This window comes from Petaurus breviceps, unplaced genomic scaffold (assembly GCF_028583685.1).
Source record: "Petaurus breviceps papuanus isolate PSGF00001 unplaced genomic scaffold, PetGlider_PUasm1.0 90734, whole genome shotgun sequence".
Classification (NCBI taxonomy): domain Eukaryota; kingdom Metazoa; phylum Chordata; class Mammalia; order Diprotodontia; family Petauridae; genus Petaurus; species Petaurus breviceps.
The window spans coordinates 1,501,247-1,520,972 of record NW_027187327.1 but is presented as its reverse complement, the minus strand read 5'-3'; the positions used below and the strand labels follow the sequence as shown (position 1 = coordinate 1,520,972).

Genomic DNA, 19,726 nt, shown 5'->3' with positions numbered 1-19,726 from the left:
AAAATGTACCTCAAAGGGAGGTATGACTAAATATTTCTGGAATCTCATCTAACCATTTCTAAGAAAAATTTTGATTCCTTCTGGAGGGAAGCAAGAGATTATGACCACAAGGCTATTCAATTCTACTCTCCTCAATGAGGGGTACCAGACTAGGACTCTATGTACCTGCCCCCTTAAAAATTTCTAGTCTAGGGGGAATAATTTTTAGGTTCATGCAACTTTCTTGGTCACTATCCCTTAATGGAGAAAGTGTCTTTTATGATTAATTCATTTATCCAAACTGATAAAAATCTGAAATCAGAGAAATGTACAAATTAGAATAAACCAAACAATACACAGAATGGATGAACTCTCCCAGTGGGAGCAAGATATCTTAGCTTAACCAAGAGAGTGAGAGTCCTTGACCTCACCAAAGGGTAATTCCTCAAATAATCTTCTACAGCTAGCTAGAAAACAAGAATTTGTTGAGGTGCAAGTTCCCCTGAATTCATACTTCTTCCCAAAGTATTTTTCTTCTTCTGGGGGCTTTCCCTGAAGGGAACCTGGTATTGCCTCTGTCCTCTGTAGAAGCCAAAAGCAAGAAGAATATTTCTCCTGTCTCAAGCTCTTTCCAACTACAATATTCATTCAGTGCCTAGTGTTAAGTCACAGTTCTCTCTGCCAATGAGAAGAGTCTTATATGGATATGCTAGGCTTCAACTTGAGGTTCATTGTCTATAAACTGTACAAAGGCATTTCAAGAGGTAGAGAGCACTAATTACAAAGGCAATCAGGGAAGGCCATGGGAGGTGGCACCTGCATTGTGCTTTAGAGAAAATAGGCATTCTAAGAGATTGAGGAAGAAGAGAGGGAGAAGGAATGCATTCTAAATGGGTCAGCCTAAGCAAAGGCATGAGTATCCTTTTCAGTTCTAAAATCTTATGATCTTTGGGTATTGCTTGTGCTTTAGATACAAAATGACAGTCACAGAATACTAGAACTGGCTTCCCAAAAAGTCCTCTTTTACATAACTTTTGCTATGAAAAATCCCAACCTTTTTTCAACTATATAAACAATGTTATAAAAATTACTTCTGAAAGATTAAATACATCCTTACCCAAATAAATCATTGAGAATAGACCCTAATGATCAAGTAAGATATTTAATAAAAGATTGAAGCAAAAATAGATCAAAGAAAGAGATATTTCTTGCTATAACCTTGGGCATGGCATGATAAAAAAATCTAAAAGAACTGACACAGATGGGAAGACAATTACAATTAAAAAAATCATTGTGAACATTTATCAGCAAAAAGTGCCTCTATATTTAAATGAAGTTCTTGTCCAATAATTCTAAAGGCTGACACTGCTTGGTGAAGAGGTTGGATCTAAATAAACATATCAGTTGAAGAACCTTGGTATTTCTTATGGATTTTTTTAACTACAGAAAAATGAAAGGAACAATGGAAGCATTGACATCACATAGCATTGAGACTATCATTAGTAGAGTCTGATCTTTCTCTTCTTTTTTCTCTCTTCTCTCTCTTTCTCTCTCCTCCCCTCTCCTCTTTTCTCTCTTCTCTCTCTTTTTCTGTCAATCTTCTATTATTATTTTTATCACCTCAATTATCCCCACCACTGAACAAAAGAAAAACAAAATCTTAAAACAACTATAGCTAATCAAGAAAAAAAAAGTGCCTAGATTGATCATGTTCAAAAACATATATTTATTTCTGCATCTGTAATCCATCATCTTCTCTGCCTTGGTGAATTGGGGAGGGAGGGGGAAGTGTAATGATTTGCTCCATTATTATCTATACAATATCAACAGATCTAAATAAATGTTCTCAGCATGATGGTTGATCTCTCCCAAAAGAAAATTTATGGGAGGACATAGAGATATACTGGCAATTACATGGCTTAGTGAATAGATTGCCTGTCCTGCAGTCAGGAAAACCTGAGTTCAAATTTGGCCTCAGTTACTTACTAGCTTCATGACTCTGGGCAAGTCACTAAACTCTGCTTCAGTTTCTTTATCTATCAAAAGAACTGAAGAAGGGAATGGTAAATCACTCCAGTATCTTTGCCGAGAAAACCACAAATGGGGATATAAAAAAACTGGACATGACTGAAATGACTAAACAGCAAATGTTCAATACTCACACGGAATGAGAGGATATGGTTAGGTTAAGATTACTATCTTATTGTAGTAGTGAGTAACCCCATCAAAGATATATTAAATTACTAAACCAATTTGAAGTATTTTAAAAAAGAATAATTTAAATTTAGCTAAATATGTATGTTCATAAGAAGAATTGGTTAGAAAGTTGTTGTTTTTACTGGATATATTTTAATTTGCAAATTGATAGGGGAATTCACCAAATCACCAAAATTACTTTTTTTCCCTTTGCATAGTAAAAATGGATGCAATTAAGAAAAAGTAAAAAAAAAAATGTTGGAAGACACATATAAGAATAATTACAAAAGGTTCCCTTTGTTTTCTAAATTTTTCAATTCAGGAGACTTCCAGATCAAAAGTTGGAAGCATTTCTTTGAATGTACAATGACAACAATCCTGAGAAGACCTAAGTTTGGTAAATGTGTGATCTCCTAATTTGTTTGTTTTGTCACCAAATTGACTGTGTATATTAAAGAAAAAAATAGAATTTTCTTCAGATTTAGAGTTATAATTAATGTTTCTTTTGATACATATGACTCTAGAGTAGAGACTAAGACAAAATAATCAAGTATCCATAAAAAAGTAAAGATATTTCCAACTATCTATTTAGGTTAAGCAAATCTTAACCCAACCATGTCTTCTCATTATATATGACTATTGATCATGTCCTCCCATAGATTTTCTACCAGCAGAGACCAATCAGTATGCTGTGGACCTTCATTTAGTTATCTTTTCAACTTTAACAAGAATTAAACCAAAGGAAAGTGACATTTGACATCTATCCTTACAACACAGCTTTCATACACATATTTCACACCAAGGATAGAAAGCTTAGTGAGAAAGAGTAATAATAATTATATATTATCTTCATGAAATGTCTATATTTTTTAAATGATTAGAAATATTTTACATGATATTTGTTCATTTATCTTCAATTTTGGAGGTGTCTAGTCCTATGGTTTCATTGGTATAAGGAGTTCTCAGGTGTGGAAATTCCCTCTAGTAAAGTAAAGAACTATTTTGTAACTTAAAAGCTTAGGGAGTTACCTGGGACATATTACTAGGATCTACCTAGTGTTTCACAGACACTAGCAGATGAAGATATCTGACACATGTCAGAAATGAGATTTGGAGCTTTTATTCATGATCCCCCAGGCCTTTATCTTTAATCTCTATCTTTAAATTCTAGGCGGGTTTTTTGATGTTCAATAAGTTTATTGTCATAATCTGAAAATCTTCATAGAAAATCACAGATTTTGATATTTTAAAGATCAGCTGCCCACTCCTGGGCTCTGAGGAAACTCACCTTCTTCTGAGCAACCCGATCTTTCTTCTGGGCAAGGGACATTTGGGGGGGGGGGTTCCATCTTTTCTTTTTAACTTCTCTCTTAGGTTTCTTTTTATACACTAGATTCTCCCATATACCATCATGAGCTTTCTTGTACATTTCCTCCATTATGTCAGGAGTTATGTTGTTCTTTATGTACTGTAAGAATTGCTTTTTATATGCATCTTCATCTTCTTCCATGAGATAATGCATATAACCTGCAACATTTTGGCCCATGATATGTTTACGAAGTACTTCAGCATTGAATTCCTTGCTTTCCAAATCATCCCCAGGGAAGTGTTTGGTACTGTGAGGAATAGATAGACCACCATCCACAGCTCCCTTAAGGGCCCCAAAGACTTTGTTTCGCATGGTAGTTCTGGCAAGGCCTGCGTCCAGGTAGCATGTAAAAGCACCAGGCTGACCATCAATGCTTTCCACATTGTACTCATCTCCAGTCACTTCCACCTGACCTTCATAGATCTTGTCCATGCCAAATCTGTTAAGAAGCCTGAGGGCCAGCAGCAGGCGTGTGCAGTAAGTGGCAGCATAATTTGTCAGGGAAACTTTCACACCATACTTCAGTAACTCATGGGCATAAGCTGCACAGACAATCACATCCCCTTCTATATGGGCATAAGCAATCTGGCAGATGATGTCTCTGTTGGTGACCCAGGCGATCAAGAGGTATTTTGGAGTGTTACATTTGTTCTTATCCTGGATCACTAGGCGCTTTCGTGAATAATAATCTGTTTTTCCCTCTCACCTTCTCTGGAACTTCACCTGATACCACTTGAATTAAGCCTTATTCTTGACAACTTTAACAAACCCCATCTTGCAGAATGAGACCCATGCCCTCAGCACAGACCTACAGGCCTTGGAGTACTAGGGGAAAAAAAGGCTAAATTCTAGTTTTTAATGTAGATTAGTGTTGTATTTTAACAATTAAGGAAATATGAAAAAATGTTTTAAAAATGTTACTTACAGAAGCATTATTTGTTTGGTTATGTGTGTAATGGGGCTTTGGAGTGGCCAAGAGCCAAGTTCTTTCTCTTTTTATTTTTTTTTGCTTTTTGGAGGGGGGAGGGCAGGGCAATTGGGGTTAAGTGAAAAGCCCACATGGCTAGTAAGTGCTAAGTGTCTGAGGCCAAATTTTAACTCAGGCCCTCCTGACTCCAGGGCCAGTGCTCTACTCACTGTGCCACCAAGCCACCCTGAGAGCCAAGTTCTCACAGGTTTGTGTAACATAATCTGAGGATGCAATACCCACATAGATTGCAACATATGTAGGTATTATTTCTGGTCTATCTTGCCAAGAAGAAAAGCTTTTGGGTTTGTTGCTGAGCCAGAGCTGAGAATCCTTAGAAAAGGCACTAACTACATGATTCAGCTCTCTTTACTGCCTGGATATATCTAAGCTAGAAGTGCTCTAAACCTCTGGGGGTGAGGGAGGAGAAAATTCTTAAGCCTTTATCTCCCCACTAAGGCTCCCACCTTGTAACCTATGAGTGCATGACCCTGCCATTCTTTCTGTCTTTCTTATGTCTATTCTTTTCTGCTCTTAGATAAAGGAGTATTAGATCAAAGTGCAACCTTGTGAGTTTCAAAAGACCTGGGGAGCAAGCTGCCAGAGGTCTGGGAGATAGAGTCCATACCAGGTTTTGAATATGGCCAATTCTGGAGAAGTAAAGACCCTAGTTACCTGATTGCCTCAGAAAAAAAAAGATTGAAGACATCCCATAGGGAACAAGTAAGGCATCCCACCAAGTGAAATTAGTAGGACAAATCCTTAGTTGAAATTATTTTAAATATGAGCCCACTCTTCCCAGGGATTGAGGAATTAAATAAGAGTTTTAACCTCTGCATTCCCTCTGTCCCATTAGAGGAAAATGATTTGTAACCTCTGTTTCTGCAGATATATCCCTTTGTGGAAGGTAATTGATGTTAATAGGTTAAATGAAATTGGGGGCACTAACTGCTGGTTATCAATATGAGATAATATACATTAGAATGAGAGAAGGATGGAAGGAAGGGAAAAAAACATTCAAAAGCACTTACTTTGTGCTAGGCACTTTGTGAAGTGCTGGAAATACAAATATAAGCAAAAAGAAAAAAGTCCCTGTCCTCAAGGAGCTTGCATTATAATAGGGAAAGATGTCATTAAAAAAGGGACCTAGAAAGCAGGAGGGAGGGGGAGATGAAGATATCCAGCATAGGGACATAGTTTTGAAGCTAACTGGCCTAAATCCTTCCACAAAATGGAATTCATCTCTGGGAGAAAGGCAGGACTTGCAGTGGGTTATGCCAGGGTAAGAAGGTCACAGGGATGACTGGATTCCAGTTCTAGGGTGAGGAGACCAGGTAACGAAAAAAGTTCAAAAATGAAATGAAAGCAGAGCTGTGGTTTTGAAGTCCAGAAAGTAAGGAGCAGAGCAAGGTGGGATCTTGTAGCATTAGAGAATATGACCCTAATCCCTCAGTGGTACCTCCCAGAACCTTGAGGAGATGTTGCCTTGCTCAGAGACCTATATGATCTGTATGAGTAAAAGTTGGGATAAGGGTCCTCAGAGTTTATAAAGGCTAGATATATTGGTATGATTTTAGTGATCCATGGAATAGAACTTAAATATTTTGTTGTTCTATAGTAGTGGTTTGGGTTGAAAAACAATTGAAATATGTTACCTAAGGCCTCTTAAAGTTCAATGGGCCTAAAAGTGTCTGCTTTAAATTCCCTTCCTGAACTTAACCTGTTTATAAGGTTCTGAGAAATGCCAGTCCATCTGTTCTAAATAGGAAATACAACTAGAAATTATATCCATAAACCTGGTCTTTCACCTTCTGATAGAGAACATAAAGCATGTACATGAAACTTGAGTGGATCCATTTATATAGACACATTTTATTTATATATTCATTTATATAGACACATTATCCAGTGCCTTTATTCTTAAAGCAACTGTCTATAATCTGTCAAAATAAACTTCAACTTGTAATGACATATTGTTTTTCCAATTGTTGTCCAAAGAGGACCATTGACATCACTGGTGATGTCTTGTCTTGGATTGTGACTGAATTGGATTTAAGTGGGGCAGAGTTGCACAAAGTCATCAGCCTCACTCTCTATTCCAGAGTCATCAAAATCCAGTGGCAAGAAGAAAGTCAAGATGGCTTAAAATGACCTGGGATGCAGTGGATGACACCTTGGTATCTCAAGATCTAAGCACTCCACAGAGCCTGCTTCAGTCACCTTCATGGCCATTGGGATAATTATTCTCATCTGCTTATTCCAAATGAAGGATGTTTTCACATGCTTGGGGCAGCCATCCCCCTACCTCATTGGTAGGCTTTAGGCCTGTCAGTTAACCTCAAAAGGTTTAGCCATCTGCCAAGAAAGTTTACTGGGCTGTGTCCTCTCTAGATGCTAGAGCTTATGGAAGCTGTGGGTAAGAATTGGATGACAGATGGACACCAGAGGTGGATGACCAGCCTTGAAAAGGACTCAGCAAGCCTTCACACCAGAGATGCTAGGCTTCCTTCAGTACCCCATACATCAAATAATAGGAGAGGTGCCAAAAATTCTTTTGCAAGAAGACTTTCCACCATTATTCTGACTCGTTGCTGTTTGGCATCCCTCCTTCCTTTCTATAATTGACAGCAGTGCAGAGATTGATAAGATCCTGGAAATGATGAGAGATATCTTAAGCCTTCTAAAGAACAAGAATTGTCCTAAGCTTAGGAGATAATTCAGTTCACCACAAACCTCTTCCCCTACCCTTGTCCCCAGGTACTGCGGGTGACATAGACAGCTCTGCTGGGTTTTCCTCTCTACTTGGCACTCTTTAGCCTTATTTATCTGTCTTTTCTTGGGAAGGGAGTTTTAGCTATTGTTATTTTTTTTCATGATATCGCTTTTTAAATCCTCTACCCAGTCCCTCCCATCCATTCTTATTTTGAGGAATTATAGAGTTTTAGAGCTTGAAGAGAACTCATAAACTTCAGACTCCTGGTCTCTCATTTTACAGATGAGAAACCAAAACTCTGAGTAATGAACTAAGAAGCTTTATGTGCAGCTCTGTCTATGTAGTTTGGTAGCTTTGCAAGGGAAACCCAGCAGGTCCTTTGGCTGGGAAGGGTAGACATGAAGCTGATTTGCAGCAGAAAAATGCTAGTCATGTCTCATTTGGGGGAAGAAATAGAAGGCAGTTAAAATTCTGGATGTGAGCTGTAGTGTGGCACTCTGCTCCCTCCTAGCCTTTGGTCATTAAAGTCTCCCCTTCCCCATAGCTTCCCCCTTTTGCCCTCCATTTGACCCACTCTATAGAACTTTATTTACTTGGTAAGTGGAACCTAATGTTGTTGTTATTGTTGTTTGTAATAGAGAGGGAATACTCGAATGACTACAAAATGCAATTTTTTCCTCTGTTCTTGGTGGGAACTGAAAGGACAAGTTTTAGGGGATAGAGAATGGAAATTGAATGAGGCAAATTGTGAAAGTGCAGACTGGAACAGAGTTCCAACTTAAAAGCATTTTTTTCTTACTATTTGTGTGATCTCTCACAGCACTGTCCTCTGCAAACATGACGGAAAAGGATGGTTCCTTAGTGGAGGAGGTAGATGAACATGAGCAATCTTGGTTAGTTTTACCCACTTCATATTGGGTGAAATTCTCCTGGGGCTCTCATGGAACCCGGGCTGGGAAACTCCCTCAACTTTGCTCATAGTCATTTGTTTCCCATATTTAAGTTATAATCAGTAGTAATAATAAAATATCAGTCTCTATTTTTAAAGCCAAAGTAGGAACAGATTTAACATTTTTGTTGCACCTAAGGTACCACCTTCTCGTGTGTGTGTGTGTGTGTGTGTGTGTGTGTGTGTGTGTTTGTGTCCTTAGAGTAGCTTTCCCAGATCCTAGGGATTCTGTGCCTCCAAATCCAGCCAAAACTTTAGCACACAAACCTCTGTCGATCTATTTATTTTGTTCCCTAATAAGCCAGAGAACATAATTAGTTCCAGACAAAGGGATTTAATGAAATAGCATGGTAAGAAAATGTGTAATAAAACATTACCCCCTCATAAACCTAGGGCACATTGTCCAACAAATACAAATGCCATTAATGGGGAAAGTGAGCATGCATGGGGATCACGTGTGAGAGGCACATATGTATGAATATGTGTGGCCAGAACACATGCATGGAGGAACAACTCATACCTCAGAAGCTATAATAACTCTAGTGTTTGCTTTTGATGTCATTCTGTTTCTGTAGAACTGCTTGCCTCTGCATGTGATATCATGACTGGGTGTGTTGCCTCTAATCTATACTTGTCCAGTGGTAGTCTCAATAGTAACTAGCGGCGTGTTCTGATGGTCTGATAATGTTTCCATTGGGTGTGTTGTTCTGGGGGACCTTACTGATCTTCTGGTGATAGCAGGGCATATAACTGATATTTGCTGAGTTATCTTCTGGTGTCTCCTCAGTTTATACTCTCTGATGAGCACTGCTCCCAGCTACTAACTTCTAGTCTCATCTCTTCAGGGTCACTCAAGTCATCTTAGTTCCATTCTACTAGGGTATAATGGTGTAATGGGAATGGGAATGAAATGTATTGTTAAGTTATTTTTGCTATGTAAGGGACATGAAAGGTCTTGGGCTGGAATGAAAAGGGAATGGGAATTTAAAGAACTTCCATGCCCCTTAATAGACCTAGGGGAGTTTGAAGACCTTCCCTGCTTTGAAAGTAAACTCTGTACTCTAATAGGCTGAATGTAGTCACATGGAACCTGTGGTGGGAGGAGTTTGCTGAAGGGTGGAGCAGAGCCACAAGAAGCTGGGAATCAGAGCTAGGCTAGAGAGCTGTGGAAAAGGATGCTGAGGCAAGGAGTCAGATAGGCTCATGAGTAAATATTGATCTAATATTGGTTTGTGGGTAGGCTAAAGATACTGTGGCTCTCTGTGTTGTTATGGCTTGTTAAGTTCTTTACTACTATGATGGAATCAGCTTACTGGTTTTGAGATTTGTTTTTTTGCTCTCTAAATAAATGCTTTACTTTTGTCCTCTATATGGAGAGTTTGTTATATTTTGCGATAGGCGCAATGTGGGAATATTTATAGTCACAGTCTTTGTTGTGATCATGAGTGCTGTAAATATTGCATTGGCACTACAAGTGCCAATGATTCTTTCCTTGATCAGGGCAGAAGAACATATCTTTATTCATATCCACCACACCCAACTAAGGAAACCTTAGCAGGCTGTCTCTAGGCTAAAATTAAGTTTTTGTTTTTGTTTTTGTTTTGGAGGAGGGAAGGCAAGTCAATTGGGGTTAAGTGACTTGCTCAAGGTCACACAGATAGTAAGTGTGTGTCAAATGTCTGAGGTCAGATTTGAACTCAGGTTCTCCTGACTCCAGGGCCAGTGCTCTATTCACTGCAACACCTAGCTGCCCCTAAAATTAAGTTTTAAGATTAAGATAAGGATGTTTTCTGTGATTAGTAAGTAGAGATCAAGGTCCATCATTACAGACAACTATCTAACATAGGGTTAGGTATTTCCAAAATTCTCTCTAGTTTAGAGGGCTAGAAACTGAGGTGGAACAAAGGTAAGCTTTGGAGAAAGGGTCATTTTCACTTAAGTCCTACATTCCTTTCTTTGTCATAGGTCTCAACGAAGCCTAATTTCTTTGTTACTGTATTTTAGATCACTCACAAAAAAAAGTCCCCTTGTCTCAAATACAAATTCATGAAGGTTTATGATTTGGTCTTCTCCCATTGCCATGCCTACTTCCAACTATCTCAAACTCTCTTAATTACTGGGTTTTAAAAAGTTATTTTCTACTGAACCTGTATATAGCTTGTTTATACATATTTGTATGTTATCACTGCCATTAGATTGTGAGCCTCTCGAGGAGAGAAACTATCTTTTTCCTTTTGTGTGTGTATTAGCTCATATGCACATAAGAATATGAATACATACATGTATACATGTACATGTGGCATTATATTATATATGACATACATGCAACTAGTAGTTAGGCATGCTATAGTGTGTGTGTGTATTGTTGTTGTTGTTGTTTGTATCCCCAACACTTAGCACAGTGCCTGGAACACAATTGACTGGAAATCCATGAAATGTGAAAATGATTTAGAAGAAGACTTCAAATTCATTGGTAGATGCCCTGTGGATTATAAGTGGGACAGCATCAACCAGCATGGCATGGGATGCTAGGTCATGTATGGATTGTGAACTTCACTGATGGAGAAAACACTTCAGTGATATCAGTGATCCATGGCCATAATGGTGCAATTTAATAAAGTCAATAAGTCAATTTCATCAACAAAAGTACAGACCTAGGAAATTCAATGGGGGGTAAGTGACTTGCCCAAGGTCACACAGCTCTTTAAGTGTTAAGTGTCTGAGGCTGGATTTGAGTTCAGGTCCTCCTGACTCCAGGGCCAGTGCTCTATTCACTGTGCCACCTAGCTGTCCCCCTTATATCTCTTTCTGATTAACTAATTCCCAATGACAGTCTTACACATTTTTTTAATACTATGTAGGTTATTATTAGGACTATGTTGCCACATAATTGCTCATGGTGTATCTCTCCATACATAATCTCTTGAAGCCACTGCAACTTCAATATTTCAGATATTTTGGCTTTCCAAGATTTATGGTGGTATAGTATGTCCAGGGACCTATTTATATATATATTTTTTGAAAAGTTGAGATTTGTGCCATGGAGTCCCATTTGCGTTTATTGAAAATACTGAAAAAACTTCTCATAGAGCTTGCTCTCTTGTTATTTGATTCTAGAACAAAGTTTCCATATATGGTTCTCTCTGAATATATGTATGTGTGTATATGTGCATATGTATGTATTGTGTATGTGTGTGTATGGAGAGAGGTGAAACTGAGTGGGGGGAGGGGGGAGAGAAACAGAGAGAGACCGAGACAGAGAGAGAGAGAGAGAAGGTGCCTCAATGACCATATATTCTAACTTGTTGTGAAAGGAATTCCCACTATAGCATGCCTAACAATTAGTCACATGTTATAATGTCTTATGTAATGCCATGCCACATATATATGTATATATGTATGTATTCATATTCTTATATGTATATCTGTATAGATAGCTAGATAAGTAGATAGATAGGGAGTGAATAAGCATTTACCATATAATATAATAACCTGCTATTTGCCAGTCACTGTCCTAAGTCCAAGATTCTTGTGCTGCTCCACCCAACCCTCTGAGAGCCTTCTTTATTTCCTTCTGATATTAAGAGGAGGTAAAAGGGGCATGCTGGCTGTCCAAATGTCATCTATCATCCTCTATCATCCTTTTAACAAAAACACCCATCCTCTCTTTCAGTCAGTTGCTTTTCAGTCATGTACAACTTTTTGTGATCCCTTTTCGGATTTTCTTGGCAGAGATGTTGGAATGGTTTGTCCTTTCCTTCTCCAGTTCATTTTACAGATAAGGAAATTGGGGCAAACAGGATTAGTGACTTGCCCAGGGTCCCTCAACTAGTAAATGATTGAGGCCACATTTGAACTCAGAAAGAGGAGTCTTTTTTACTCCAAGTACTCTATCCACTGAACAGCTTTCCTCAATGATATCTTTTACTCTTTCAGATCTTTTCATAGATTTGTTTTCACTTTCAGTGCTTTTTAATGTTATATGAAGTAATACTTGTAATCTGCTACCACCTTCCTCATTAATAATTGACAGTTGACTTCATAGTCTAAATTGGTGCTGCTCTTGGTTGCTGTGTCTTTCTATTTGTCAAGAAGACTGAGTGTATTGCTGGTGATGGTGGTTTTTGGTCTTTCCTTTTTCCTTTCCCTTTTCTATTCCTTTTCCATTTACCTTCTCTTTTATCTCCTCTACTCACTTTTTTCAGGAAAGGGTGACCATATCAACATCTTTGTCTTTTTTCTATTTCTCATTATTTTTACTCTTTTAAATGGGTCAGGTTAGAGCTATTTACAATAATGTAAAGGAAGACAATATTGAAAGATTCCATAATTCTAATCGATGCAACATTTTCCCAAGAACTGATAATGAAATAAGCTTTCTGCCTCAGTGGAACATTTTAAAAGATCAAACAAGAGAAAAAAATTAAAGAAATCAAATTATGTGAATATGAGAGATATTCATCCAAACTGACCATCTTACTGAAAATGTAGCAATCCACTTCCTTTTCTATCTCACTGTTGGCTTTTGGCATAAATCTTGGGATATAAGAGATGAAAAATCATATGAATCCACATTCCAAACTTGTCTACCTAGTATTTGATATCAAGTGGGTACTCATTAAATGTTTGCTGAAATGTAATTTTTGCTGGATATAATTTTTTTTAATTATAAAGCCAGCCTCACAGTTTAACTCCTACCTATTTGACTAAGAATTATTTATTTAACCTTGGGACCATATCATGGGGGGTACTCTGGATTCTGTTTCAGCAAGAGAAAAGTAAATAATGAGTTTATTAGATGAATTACTGTCAATAAAAGATTTTCCATTAAGTACAAATGGTCCATTTTCCACAGCCAACATACACAACTTACACACCCACACAGTGCAATCCAGTATTTTTTTTTTTTTAAGCAATCGGGTTAAGTAACTTGCTCAAGGTTACACGGCCAGTTATTTCTGGGTGTGGTACTGAGTGTCCGAGCCCGGGATTCGATCTCCAGGTCGTCCCAACACTGGAGCCGGTGCTCTTACTCGCTGAGCCACCTGGCCGCCCCTAAGCAATTGGGGTTAAGTAACTTGCTCAAGGTTACACGGCCAGTTATTTCTGGGTGGGTGCTAAGTGTCTGAGCCCAGGATTCGATCTCCAGGTCTTCTCAACACTGGAGCCGGTGCTCTTACTCGCTGTGCTACCTGGCCGCCCCCAATCCAGTAATTGTTGATCAAAGAGGCCAATGTAGACCAAGAGAATTTTTTATTGGAGTTATTTTTTTAAAAGGATGGATTTTCAAGCATCAACCCTACACCTGCAACTCCTATCAATTTGTACATATTTTTACCTTGGTTTCTAATGTTTATCCCAGCAAGTTGTAAAAAGAAATTGGAAGTATTCCAGATTTTGTGGTCCAGCAGAGGCTACCTGGCCCAATTGATGATTAACCAATTTCCTTAGTATGCGTAGGAGGCAGCAAAATGCCCAGCTTGCTATCTGTCCGGTCTTGTTTGCAGGTCTTTCAATACTTAAACAAAGGTTTGAATTTTAAATTGAATTCCCTTCTAACACTAGTTAATTGGGGTTGGGGAAAGAAGAAGAAGAATCTGTGATTTCATCCATATGGGAAATTCTAGTGTCAATGAAAATTAGCAGCTCCTCTCTAATTTAGAGAGCTTTAGAGAGTTATGTGAGTAGGGAGAGGTTACAAAGAGAAGTTAGCATTGAGTCATTTTAATATATTATTAGTCAGTATTAAGTATCTACTCTTTCACAGGAACTGTGCTAAGAATTGGGGACACAAAGAAAGGTAAAAGATAGTCCTTGCTCTTAAGTAGCTCAAAATTTAATGGGGAAGCCAACATGCAAACAACTATATACAAACAAGCTAGATATAGGGTAAATTGGAGATAATCGAGAGAGGAGAGACATTGGACTTAAGTGGGATTGGGAAAAGCTGCTGGTAGAAGGTAGGATTTTAACTGGGATTTGAGGAAAGCCAGGGAATCCTGTCAGGAAGTAGCTTAAGACTGGAAGGAATCTCAGGGAGAGGTATAGTCTATCTCAGTAGCCAGTTCTTCCTGAAGCCTAGTGCATAGAGTCAGCTCAAGCTTCGGAAAGACCTATGTTTAAGTACAACAAGTTATTTAATAGGTACTTCCCAGTACCTCAGGTGGTTGTTAAAGAGTAGTTGATCATTTCCCTGAGTGGAAGAAATTTACACACTGGAAACCCCCTACACACTGATGAAATCCCAGTTGAGATCTCCTTTTCTCTACTCCACCCTTCAAAAAACTTTTGAAAGATGTGTCATAGAATCTTAAATTTGGGATAGACAACAGAGGTTAAACTTGCCACACACACTGAATGGGAAGGTTTTTGAATTTATAAACACCCCAAAACAACAGAGTCACTTTGAAACTTAGCATATGGGAGACTTTGGGCAAATCACTTTACCTCCCTGGTCCTTGGTTTTCCTTATCTATAAGATCAGGAGGTTAGACTATATAGTCTCTGAGGCTCCTAACCAGCTCTATAGTCATGGTAAAGTGCCAACAATGAAAGCAAATTCTTCTATTTGTGAGGAGCTATAATAATTGGGGGGGGGGCTTCCTTACATTAAATTAAAACCTGTATATATTATTTAACCTCTCTGAGCCTCAGTTTCCTCATCTATAAAATGACTGGTTTGGGCTAGATGTTGTTCCTATGATCCTATGGGTAGGGTGGGATGAGTAGAAAGAACAGGAATTTAAAAATAAGGACTAAGCTGTATCATTTGAAGCAACTGTTCCTTATAGGTAGAGCCACATGTTTTATTTCTTTCACTTTTTGAAAAGTCATTGGAATGCTAAAAAATATTGATAACAAAGATAGATAAAAAGATATTAAATATGTAGTAGCAAATCTAAACCTTTTCAAATTTCAAATGTCTAAAAACATCGCCTTCTAGTATTAATTAAGTATTTGTTTAGGGCCTACTATGTATCAAGCATTGTTATAGGTACTGGGAATACAAATATGAAAGTGAAATAGGCCCTACCTACCCTTAAGGAGCTTACATCTTATATACTACATGTTCATAGATAAGTGAGGTATATGTAAAATAAATCTGAAGTCTTGGGGGAGGGACAGTAATAACTGGGGGAATCAAGAAAAACCTTTTGAAGGAAGTGGTCCTTAATAAGAGCCTTGAAGGCAGCCAGATACACAAAAAGGCAGAAGTGGAACCTGAGAACATTGCAGGCATTATGGACTGTCCATATTATGGCCCCAAAACAGGATACAGAACATCACATACAGAGAACATCAAGAATGCTAAATTGACTGGAATATAGGGTGCATATGGGAAAGTAATGTATAATTATCCTGGAAAAGGTCAAAAGAGATTTCAACTGTTGATATAAAGCTTTTATCAACCCATTTTCCTGGTCAACTTTGGGAAAAGCTATCTCTACCCTCCAGTTCTGGTGTTGGGATTGTGGGATTCTATTACTCAATTGGCAGCATTTTTTTCAGAGGTCAAATAGAGAGGCAGGATGATCAAAGGAAGCATTTGACAGGATAATAGAGATATTTTGTCACTAAATGGGAACAAGACACCTGAAATACTAGCTAACCCAAATTGGAAGGGCTAGGACCAGGGCTAAATTCAAGGGAACTGTGTGTTAATCAGTCAACAAGCACTTAAGCACTTTTCCTGTTCTAGGCACTATTATATATTAAGAACTGAGGATACAAAGAAATGCAAACACAGTGTCTGCCCTCAAGGAGTTTACTTTCTAATGAAGGAGACAACTTGCAAATAACTACGTACATATATATATATATATATATATATATATATATATAAAGTGTAAACGGAAGGCAATCTCGGGAGGAGGGGAAGGCAAGTGATCAAGACCATGAAAGGTCTTCTGTAGAAGGTGGGGTTTTGGCAGAATCTTGAAGGAAATCAGAAGATAGAGGTGAGGATAGAGACCTTTCCAGGCATGGGATACAGCTTATGCAAAGGCATCAAGAGTCAAGACAGGGAGTGTTGTTTGTGGGGATCATAGAAAGCAGGGATAGGAGTAAAATTTAATTAGACTAGAAAGAAGAAGGTACAAGGCTGTGAAGGATTTTAAGTGCCAAATAGAAGATTTTATATTTAATTTTGGAGGCAATAGGGAGAGACAGTGGAGTTTATTGATTAGAAAAGTGACATGATCAGACCTGAATTTTATGAAAATCACTTTGGCACCTAAGGATGGATTGGTTTGGAAGAAACATGAGGCAGAGATTGGTTGGAAAAGCTATTATAATTATCCAGGTAAGAAATGATTGTTGTTTAAATGGAGAAGAGGGGACATATATGGGAGATATTATGAAGGTAGGAGTGTATAGCAGCAAGCACCCTAGCATACCCAGGGTGGCTGCCAACACAGATTCTTAGATCTGTTTTTCTAAAGGAAAGCAACTCAAAATGGGTTAACAAACTCACTTTAATCAAACATATATCATTCACCTAGTTCAGAGGAAAAAGGTCAGCACCCCAAACTTTAGAGAATACAAACAAGTTACAAGCAGACAACAAATACAGAAAAAAACATCAGCAGACAGGCTTCCAGTTCTCTGACCATTACATCGATACCTAGTCAGTTACCAGAGAGGGAAGCACCAACATCTGGGTTTTCAAAGCCAGGGGGCTCAACAGCTGCCCAGAGTCTGGTCTGGCCAAATCACATAACTCTTCTCAAAGTGAGCCCCAAAACAAAATCTCACATCAGTGATATATATAGCCTTCTCCTGGCTCAGAGAATGTCACAACCCTCTTGACCCACTGACCAATCACAAAGTAACAAAGTGTGGGAGTTCCTGAAAAACAAGCCTCCTGCCACAGGCTCCAGGTGACCACATTCAGTCTATTAGGGGACAGAGTATATTTTCAAATCAAAGAAGATTCTCAGAGTCACTTAAGCCTATCAAAGGGCCTAGGGACAGGGAACATCTTAGATTCCCATTCCCATAACAGAATGATAAGATTTGCCAATGGATTCATGTGTGGGATTCGAGTGAGGATTTGAGCATAATACCAACTTTGCAAGCTTAGGTGACTTGGGAGGATGGTGACTTCTTTAATGGTAATAGGAAAGTTTGGGGTAAAAGATGATGAGTTCCAGATAAGATGTTGAGTTTCAGATGTCTACATGACATTTAATTTGAGATATCCAATAGGCAGATATTGGAGCTCAAGAGAGATCAGGGCTTGATATAGAGATGTAGAAATTATTTTCATAGAAATTATATTTGAATTTTTGGGAGCTCATGAGATCAGCTCCAGAACAGTAGAAAAGCAAAAGAGAAGAGGGTCTAGGATAAAATCCTGGGGTATACCCATTGTTAGTGTGATGTGGATGAATATCTAGCAAAGGAGATTGAGAAAGAGTAGTCAGAAAGGAGAAAAATCAGGGGAAAGTAGTATCATGAAAACTTAGAGAGGAGAAAGTGTCCAGGAGAAGAATGTCATCAACCACATCAGAGGTGTCAAAGAGGTCAAAAAAGATAAGAACTGAGAAAATGTAGGTCTTGGGAAATTTGAAGGAAGGTTATCAGAATGTACCATCCTCTTTTCTTCACAGGAGCTGGGGACTAGTCATAAGCAACACTGTCTGCTTTAGGCCTCCTTTGATGTGGTTAGTTAATGCCGAAATTCTTTTTCTCTATCTTCTTTTTTTTTAATAGTCTGAATGAAGGGCTGAACATGCTAGGGAATGAAGGGTAGGTAAAAACAAAAGACAGCAATAAAAATTTTAAAACAAAATAGAAGCACAAAGGAAGCCTTCACTCCGAGTGACAGCCTAGTCTCCTATAGGGGCCTAGACTTGCTTGGGAGAGGAACTTTTCTTGAGAAATGATCTGTCACATGGTGAGGCCACAAAAATTGGAACCTCCTGTGTCTAGCCCTCATTGCACACCTCTGTTGAAAGAAAACAAACTTAAAATAGACCTTCCCAACTTTGTTCTTTATTCTTTCTATGCACAGTAATGATCCACTCTGAAATCTCTGGATTTGGCAAAGTTGAAAAGTCTAGCCACTTGGTTTCTGAAATTCTAATTCTATGCTTTCAATTTAAGAGAATGTAATGATTCTTTACCAGGTTCTGTGTCTAATTCTCTGATTTCCAAAATGCTTTAGATTAAGTACTTTGCAGAAAGCACCTCCTATAGATGGCATTATACTTTTCTTTTGTGTCATAAACATGTGGAATCAGAAATTCAGAGCTGGCAGAGACCTTTGGGATCCTCTAGTCCAGGGGTGGGGAACCTGCGGCTTGGAGGCCACATATGGCCCTCTAGGTGCTCAAGTGTGGCCCTTTTACTGAATTCAAACTTTATGGAAAAAATAAAAGGATTTGTCCTATAAAACTTGGATTCAATCAAAAGACCACACCCAAGGACCTAGGTTCCCCACCCCTGCTTTACTCTAACCTCCTTTTAAAGATAAGGAAACAGAGACCTGATAAAGGGAAATGTCATGCCCAAAGTCAAATAGCTACTTAGTGGAGGAGACAGACTGAGTGCCTATGTCTCCTATTCCCTAGTCCAGTGCTTTCTTTAGTGCACTGCAAGAATAATTAGGCTAAGTGCCTGAGAATGTCCCACCCAAGGCCTAGTAAAAATCATGCAAAGCCCCTATGTTATATTTTCCCTGGTTCACTATAAATTCTCTTTTGCCACAAATCAAAGCCAATGAAAATCAGATGCACTAGTTCTGCAGGTGCCCAAGTATTAAGAATACCAGAGCAGAGCTAGGTATTTATTTAATGTATTTGCTGCTGTCCCATGACCTCAGCCTATGTTTTATTCCCTATACTAAAGGTTAGTCAGTCTCTAGAGAGCAACAGCTATCAACAAGTACATGCAAAGAACCAGACTGTAAACTGAAAATGTAGACAACATGATCCTTTTCCAATTCAGTTGGGAAGGCAGAATACACAGACTTGTGAAAGACCAAGGGACACTTTTACAATGCTACATTCCAACATGTGTGTGTTCTTTAAATTCGTGGCTGTTGAGAGCAGTAAATAAGAGGAAAGAAGAGAGTGAAGTGAAGGTCAGTCCCTGGGAGCCTCCCAGATGAGGTGTTGCAAGCTAGTTCTTGAAGAAGCTAGGAGAGAGATAAATGTAGATAAATAAAAGAGGAGCCAGTATGGAGGTGAAAACAAATAAGGGCTGTGTGATAGATGACAAATGCCTTTGTCTAGTTGGAGGAGAGGGCCAGTATACAGGCTTTCAGTGAGCTGAGAGATTCAGATGTCACTGAAGGAATGTTATGAATACTAGGTTAATTCAGATTCAATATATCAGGCAACAGAAAACAATTGCAAGTTCCTTAGGGGTAGGGATGACATAATGAAAATAGTGTTTGAGGGAGATTATTCTGGGTGTAGGTCAATGAACTTGAACTTTGTTGGAAGGGATTCCAGAGTCAAGGGCCTTCACACAGAGATGGTGCCCCATCTTTTAAACAAATACTGAATCCGTTAGGACATTGGCTCATATGATCCAGAGTGCATAAGA

At 38.5% G+C, this 19,726-nt stretch overlaps 1 protein-coding gene across 1 annotated transcript in view; it reads right to left on the bottom strand.

The window, feature by feature from the left end:
• Positions 1-3,421: 3,421 nt before the first annotated feature.
• LOC138145390 (large ribosomal subunit protein uL18-like) overlaps positions 3,422-19,726 on the bottom strand; it is a 194,296-nt gene continuing 177,991 nt past the window's right edge. The window contains exons 2-3 of the mRNA XM_069067043.1: positions 4,074-4,233; positions 3,422-3,995 (exon numbers count right to left, since the gene is read on the bottom strand). Of these exons, the coding sequence (XP_068923144.1) occupies positions 3,422-3,995; positions 4,074-4,233 (734 nt within the window). The remainder of the gene's footprint in view (positions 3,996-4,073; positions 4,234-19,726) is intronic.